At 33.5% G+C, this 8,748-nt stretch overlaps 1 protein-coding gene across 1 annotated transcript in view; it reads right to left on the bottom strand.

Annotated features, from left to right (window-relative positions):
- The window catches only part of efl1 (elongation factor like GTPase 1), a 139,457-nt gene that overhangs the window by 117,821 nt on the left and 12,888 nt on the right, over window positions 1-8,748 (bottom strand). The window contains exon 11 of the mRNA XM_016452221.1: window positions 6,010-6,132. Coding sequence (XP_016307707.1) covers window positions 6,010-6,132 — 123 coding nt within the window. The remainder of the gene's footprint in view (window positions 1-6,009; window positions 6,133-8,748) is intronic.

Genomic DNA, 8,748 nt, shown 5'->3' on the forward strand with positions numbered 1-8,748 from the left:
TGTGAAATTAAAACTGCCAGTAGGTGGCAGCAAGTCACTGTTAAAAAGTGAGTAATTGCGATTGAACCGAATCATTTAAACGTTTGATTCATTCAGGAACGAAACACTGACATGTTGCTCAGAGATTGTTGGCGAAATAGAGCAAAAACAGGAAATATGGTGTCTAAAACGTAAGTCTCTTAATATTAACTACTTGTTTATTGAACTGTTGTATAAAATCAATATCACATTTGTAATCATGCTTACTTTTGGAGAAAAAAAACGGCACTCTTTGTGTGATATTAACTATATGAAATGATATAAAGATATACATTTTCTGCCCCAAACAACAATTAAAGATATTATCGCAGACCATACATATCACACACCCCTATGTTTAGATATTTATAATGCATTGTCTTCTTATCGATCCACCAGTTCACATTTAAAGCTCTGCGTGTTTGCAGGGTAAAAACATGGGTCGATTTTCGCTTTGGTCTGAACTCTGAACAAAACAACAGTTTTATTGAAAATACTCATTCATTCTCTGCCAGCAGGTGGAGCGTTTGGTAGAAATATAACTGTTTCCCCGGTAACGGCAGCACTTTGAACATGCAGTGCTTGTGTTTATTCAATGAAATTATAACGTTAGCCTTTTGATTGAAGTTTAATCGTCACATTCAGCCATATCGCAAATCTGGTCTTTCCATCCCCAAAGTTAAAACCTCTTGAAATCATTATTAAGACTTTCTTGTACAATTTAAGACTTTTTAAGGCCTTAAATTTGATACAACTAAATTTAAGACTTTTTAAGACCCCGCGGAAACCCTGTACATATGCGTAGGTTACGTGCATCTCAGAGCAGCTCTGTTCACAGTAAATGCTGCTCCACACAAACAGTTCTCATTTACATATCTTACAATCTCAATCTTTGCATATGCTGTGAGTTGCTTATAATGTGCATCTGGGAACAACGTGCATCATTCTATCAGATTTATAAGGTAAATCATTTATAAACCTACCCTGATAGCACACGTACATCACAAATTCTGCATTTACAGCTGTAAGATGTATTTTTTAGAGTGTTTGCTCATCTGCAATACGTCTATAGGACATTTCCTATCAGATGTCAAATGGACATTTAGAAGATGTCTTTAAGATGTTTATGATTTAGAATGTATGTAAAACTGATATCTTAAAGATGTCTATCAGATGTTTGTACACAGCAGATGCTTTCCAGATGAAGCGATCTTTAACAGACATCTTGCAGACGTACGTTTGCTATCATCTTTCTAAATATGCTAACTGTTCATCGCGATTACAAAATAAAAGTTTAAACCCTCGCTCTATGAGTTTGCATGTTTCGATGTCCACATGTTCTTTTTCAAGAAACGACAGTGGCTGTAGCATTTCTAGCATAAAGAAGTGGCCAAATATTAAAGATTAAGTGGACATTTGAATTAAATGTTGTTTAGTCAATATTAAACAAGGATTAGATCGCACTATAAAAGTGTATAAACAATCATCAAGTCGCCGCCGCCCTCTGCAGACATTTGATTTAATACATAATTGTACATACGTTTTGATTATATTGTTTTATTACATTATGTATTTTTTTGTTCAATAAAATCATATGATTACTTGCGTTTGATATTTTATTTAAACCACTTATTATTGCCTCATTGCTATTATATATAATATACATATATATAAGTCATTTTAAAATCTATTGTTTGCTTAGGTCTATTTTTATTACCACAAAAAATAATAATATCCGATTACTCGATTAATCATCCGAATAATCGACCAATTACTCGATTACCAAAATAATCGTTAGTGACAGCCCTAATATAAACCTATACTATAATAATATAAAGGTCCAGTCATACAAAGGAAAAATAATCCATCTGAATACCGTTTTTTTATCTTCTGGGTGAAATATTGTAAAATATTATTTTTTTCAAGTTTACTGAAGTACGTTTTAAAAGTAAATACTACTTCAGTTTTTCTACTTCAAAATTTCACGTTTAATTCAATGTGTTGCTCGCAGTGTCTTTGTAATTATTTGTGAAATTTATTAGCAATTTCTGAGTAAATTTCTGAGTAGTTTCAAACTAAATCCTACACCAATTTTTTTTTTTTCAGTGTAAAGCTTTAAGAAAGCCACACGCCAAATGTGGAGCTGTTGGATTAAAATACAGTTCACAGAGCAGTGAGCGGACAGGTGCTGTAGACCTAGAAAGCTTCCAGTGGGCAGAAAGTGCTAGAAAAGATCTGAGGGCGACGTTTTCATGAGAAAAGAGCACATGCGTGCAATACGAGCATGAGTTTTCAAAACTGTGTATTCACAGATGGAGTCTGGCGGCAGGAAACACTGTGTGAATCACATCCTCTGCTTACAGGTTCTCAGCTGCAGCCGTTAACATGCACTCACCCTTTTTTAGCTCCTGCGTTTTCTCGGGCAGAGAGTCGAACCTGCGCGCTCCCACGCTCATCAGCTTTTCCACTCTCTCCGCCGAGATCTCAGCTGGGCAGGGCAGCTTTTCACACACCATTGCTGAGTAACAGTTAAAGAAAGCACACTCGACTGGCACTTTCCACAAATAGGGTACAAATTAGGTCCTGAAATGTTTATTTCTTTGGTCACCGAAAAAGTGCTAACCTTAAAAAAAAATGTAAAATGTCAGGATGTAAATTAAGATATTTTAAGCTTTTATGTTAAATTCATTTATATGGGGCTTGCAGCCCAAATTTTGAGATATGTCCAATAACGAGTTCTAAAAATCAGATTTTTTTGTGCTTTTTTATTATTTTTGGTGTTTATTAAAATTTATTAAAATAAAGTCAATCAGTAAGATTTTCTAATGTTTTTGAAATAATTATTTTATGCTCACCAAGGCTGAACTTAATTAATCAAAAGTACTATATAATTAATAATACGGTGAAATAGTATATTTTTATTTTTATTTTAATACATTTTAATATGTAATTTATTTCTGTGATGCCAAAGCTGAATTTGCTATTATTCCAGTCTTCAGTGTCACATGATCTTTCAGAAATCATTCTAATTTGATGATTTGAGAAACATTTCTTATTGTTATAACAGTTGTGCTGCTTAGTATTTTTGTGCAAACCATTTTTACTGTACTTAAAATTAAGACATTTTAAAATAAACAAGTATTAGATTCCTGATTTTTTTCTTACAGTAACTTTGGTAACAGGGTTGAATGCTTGATGAACGAAATTATGTCAGAATTGTGACGTAATATTTAAATTACTGGATAGTCAAGAAAATCAAGACTTGTGAACTGTGACCAAAATTCACCATTTTAAAGGTAGAGTACAGGCATCTGATGTGTTAAACTAGCTACCAGGTCAATTTTACATTTAATAAAAGTTTATCTAACATATCTCATAGTTCTCACTACTAAAAAAGCAAAGGTTTGTGCCTGTAATGCTTTAAAAGCAATGGTTCACTAACTGTGAAAAGTTCCAACTACTTTTCATTCACAAAAAAACAACACGCAAATATAAAACACCTGCCAAGTGGGCCAAAATTGTACATTTGCAAAGTATTTTGAGAATCACTCAATTCCATGTTTAGGGGAACAACTGACATTACCAAAAGCGTTAATCGCAGTGGCGTGTCAATCCAAGCACCTGTCACCACAGTAATTGCGAGGCTTGTCTGTGTCAATCATATCAGCGCAGAAGCTGTTTAATAGCAGTCGGTTGTGCGTTTCCTCCCCGTACAGCTGGTGAGATCACGGCAGGACGGCTGATTGCTGAGGAGGTGGACAACGCCAGTCAAATGCCTAGAGCTGATGTGGCTAACGTCACTGGAGGTTGTGTATAATTAGCAGCGGTCTGTGTGTCGTACGTTTCTAGAATCTATACTCTGAAATTCAGACTTTTGGACAGTCCAAGACACAGGACCAAGAGGTTAAACCAATCTTTATATGCCAAATTATTACTCGAACATTGTATCTAGGAGGATTTAAAGTTGATCCCACTACAAAGAACGGGTACTTAAAATAATTATGTGACTCAAATTACAAGTTACACGCCTATAACCAACCGCACCGCCAGAGAGAAACAATGCCAGAACTGGCTTGTCTACAAAAACTGCTAAAAAAGTTGACATTATTTATTTAGGGCAGTTATCTCTAAGCTAATATCTCTCTCATCTACTGTATTTGTCTCCTTTATTCCCAGTTTATCAGAGACTGCAGTTATAGATGCCACCAATTGCAGTTCATTATGAAAATAAATGCAAGATAGAAGACCAATCACAATGAAGTGTTTACAAGACAATGATGTTGAAATAATGCTGTAAATTTTAATATAAAATTTCTTAAAAACTTTAAAAAATGCCAAAATAGATAGATAGCATATACCTAAGGCTAAAATTATCAACAAAACTAATTATCATCTAAGGAATTCATATTTTTATTCAATAGGATGCATTAAATTGATCAAAACTGACAGTAAATACTTTTAGATTGTTACAAAAAATTACTTCAAAAATGAATTTCAAGTAAATGCAGTTCTTTTGAACTTTCTATTTATCCAAGAACCCTAAAAATAGAAATCACAGTTTCCACAAAATTAAGCAGCACAACTATTTTCAATAATAACAAAAAAATGTTTCTTGAGCAGCAAATCAGCATATTGGAATGATTTCTTAAGGAAGAAATTAAAATAAAAATTATGTAGAAATATTTGTCAAATTATTTCACAATGTTACTGTTTTTGGTGTATTAAAATCTATTTTAATCTATTTTAATCTATTTTACTGATTAAAGCTGCAGTCCGTACATTTTGCCTGCTTTCCAGATGAAGCGATCTTTAACAGACATCTTGCAGACGTACGTTTGCTATCATCTTTCTAAATATGCTAACTGTTCATCGCGATTACAAAATAAAAGTTTAAACCCTCGCTCTATGAGTTTGCATGTTTCGATGTCCACATGTTCTTTTTCAAGAAACGACAGTGGCTGTAGCATTTCTAGCATAAAGAAGTGGCCAAATATTAAAGATTAAGTGGACATTTGAATTAAATGTTGTTTAGTCAATATTAAACAAGGATTAGATCGCACTATAAAAGTGTATAAACAATCATCAAGTCGCCGCCGCCCTCTGCAGACATTTGATTTAATACATAATTGTACATACGTTTTGATTATATTGTTTTATTACATTATGTATTTTTTTGTTCAATAAAATCATATGATTACTTGCGTTTGATATTTTATTTAAACCACTTATTATTGCCTCATTGCTATTATATATAATATACATATATATAAGTCATTTTAAAATCTATTGTTTGCTTAGGTCTATTTTTATTACCACAAAAAATAATAATATCCGATTACTCGATTAATCATCCGAATAATCGACCAATTACTCGATTACCAAAATAATCGTTAGTGACAGCCCTAATATAAACCTATACTATAATAATATAAAGGTCCAGTCATACAAAGGAAAAATAATCCATCTGAATACCGTTTTTTTATCTTCTGGGTGAAATATTGTAAAATATTATTTTTTTCAAGTTTACTGAAGTACGTTTTAAAAGTAAATACTACTTCAGTTTTTCTACTTCAAAATTTCACGTTTAATTCAATGTGTTGCTCGCAGTGTCTTTGTAATTATTTGTGAAATTTATTAGCAATTTCTGAGTAAATTTCTGAGTAGTTTCAAACTAAATCCTACACCAATTTTTTTTTTTTCAGTGTAAAGCTTTAAGAAAGCCACACGCCAAATGTGGAGCTGTTGGATTAAAATACAGTTCACAGAGCAGTGAGCGGACAGGTGCTGTAGACCTAGAAAGCTTCCAGTGGGCAGAAAGTGCTAGAAAAGATCTGAGGGCGACGTTTTCATGAGAAAAGAGCACATGCGTGCAATACGAGCATGAGTTTTCAAAACTGTGTATTCACAGATGGAGTCTGGCGGCAGGAAACACTGTGTGAATCACATCCTCTGCTTACAGGTTCTCAGCTGCAGCCGTTAACATGCACTCACCCTTTTTTAGCTCCTGCGTTTTCTCGGGCAGAGAGTCGAACCTGCGCGCTCCCACGCTCATCAGCTTTTCCACTCTCTCCGCCGAGATCTCAGCTGGGCAGGGCAGCTTTTCACACACCATTGCTGAGTAACAGTTAAAGAAAGCACACTCGACTGGCACTTTCCACAAATAGGGTACAAATTAGGTCCTGAAATGTTTATTTCTTTGGTCACCGAAAAAGTGCTAACCTTAAAAAAAAATGTAAAATGTCAGGATGTAAATTAAGATATTTTAAGCTTTTATGTTAAATTCATTTATATGGGGCTTGCAGCCCAAATTTTGAGATATGTCCAATAACGAGTTCTAAAAATCAGATTTTTTTGTGCTTTTTTATTATTTTTGGTGTTTATTAAAATTTATTAAAATAAAGTCAATCAGTAAGATTTTCTAATGTTTTTGAAATAATTATTTTATGCTCACCAAGGCTGAACTTAATTAATCAAAAGTACTATATAATTAATAATACGGTGAAATAGTATATTTTTATTTTTATTTTAATACATTTTAATATGTAATTTATTTCTGTGATGCCAAAGCTGAATTTGCTATTATTCCAGTCTTCAGTGTCACATGATCTTTCAGAAATCATTCTAATTTGATGATTTGAGAAACATTTCTTATTGTTATAACAGTTGTGCTGCTTAGTATTTTTGTGCAAACCATTTTTACTGTACTTAAAATTAAGACATTTTAAAATAAACAAGTATTAGATTCCTGATTTTTTTCTTACAGTAACTTTGGTAACAGGGTTGAATGCTTGATGAACGAAATTATGTCAGAATTGTGACGTAATATTTAAATTACTGGATAGTCAAGAAAATCAAGACTTGTGAACTGTGACCAAAATTCACCATTTTAAAGGTAGAGTACAGGCATCTGATGTGTTAAACTAGCTACCAGGTCAATTTTACATTTAATAAAAGTTTATCTAACATATCTCATAGTTCTCACTACTAAAAAAGCAAAGGTTTGTGCCTGTAATGCTTTAAAAGCAATGGTTCACTAACTGTGAAAAGTTCCAACTACTTTTCATTCACAAAAAAACAACACGCAAATATAAAACACCTGCCAAGTGGGCCAAAATTGTACATTTGCAAAGTATTTTGAGAATCACTCAATTCCATGTTTAGGGGAACAACTGACATTACCAAAAGCGTTAATCGCAGTGGCGTGTCAATCCAAGCACCTGTCACCACAGTAATTGCGAGGCTTGTCTGTGTCAATCATATCAGCGCAGAAGCTGTTTAATAGCAGTCGGTTGTGCGTTTCCTCCCCGTACAGCTGGTGAGATCACGGCAGGACGGCTGATTGCTGAGGAGGTGGACAACGCCAGTCAAATGCCTAGAGCTGATGTGGCTAACGTCACTGGAGGTTGTGTATAATTAGCAGCGGTCTGTGTGTCGTACGTTTCTAGAATCTATACTCTGAAATTCAGACTTTTGGACAGTCCAAGACACAGGACCAAGAGGTTAAACCAATCTTTATATGCCAAATTATTACTCGAACATTGTATCTAGGAGGATTTAAAGTTGATCCCACTACAAAGAACGGGTACTTAAAATAATTATGTGACTCAAATTACAAGTTACACGCCTATAACCAACCGCACCGCCAGAGAGAAACAATGCCAGAACTGGCTTGTCTACAAAAACTGCTAAAAAAGTTGACATTATTTATTTAGGGCAGTTATCTCTAAGCTAATATCTCTCTCATCTACTGTATTTGTCTCCTTTATTCCCAGTTTATCAGAGACTGCAGTTATAGATGCCACCAATTGCAGTTCATTATGAAAATAAATGCAAGATAGAAGACCAATCACAATGAAGTGTTTACAAGACAATGATGTTGAAATAATGCTGTAAATTTTAATATAAAATTTCTTAAAAACTTTAAAAAATGCCAAAATAGATAGATAGCATATACCTAAGGCTAAAATTATCAACAAAACTAATTATCATCTAAGGAATTCATATTTTTATTCAATAGGATGCATTAAATTGATCAAAACTGACAGTAAATACTTTTAGATTGTTACAAAAAATTACTTCAAAAATGAATTTCAAGTAAATGCAGTTCTTTTGAACTTTCTATTTATCCAAGAACCCTAAAAATAGAAATCACAGTTTCCACAAAATTAAGCAGCACAACTATTTTCAATAATAACAAAAAAATGTTTCTTGAGCAGCAAATCAGCATATTGGAATGATTTCTTAAGGAAGAAATTAAAATAAAAATTATGTAGAAATATTTGTCAAATTATTTCACAATGTTACTGTTTTTGGTGTATTAAAATCTATTTTAATCTATTTTAATCTATTTTACTGATTAAAGCTGCAGTCCGTACATTTTGCCTCTTTGTCGCCATCTCTGTTTGAAAACCTGCAATTGCAGCTGAATGTGGAATTATATTCCATGCGTGGGGTTGTGCTCCGGCGCGGATGAATCTAATGTTTTGAGGAGTATGTGTGGCAGTCAGTCACCGCACCGGTGTGGATATTTACTGTACTTGTACAGATTCTAGCCTACGTCTTGGAATATGACCCAAATAAGAATTTTCACCGTATATTGCCATCTGAACAAGTAAGTAATACATCTGCCACCTTTGTTCTGACCAACTGAGCAAAAAAGCATTACAATAAATCTCGCTATCAATGGTGATTAAATCTAAAGATCGGTTAGCTCATATCACATCAAACCAT

The sequence above is a fragment of the Sinocyclocheilus anshuiensis genome, unplaced genomic scaffold, assembly GCF_001515605.1.
Source record: "Sinocyclocheilus anshuiensis isolate Anshui unplaced genomic scaffold, SAMN03320099.WGS_v1.1 scaffold579, whole genome shotgun sequence".
Lineage (NCBI taxonomy): Eukaryota > Metazoa > Chordata > Actinopteri > Cypriniformes > Cyprinidae > Sinocyclocheilus > Sinocyclocheilus anshuiensis.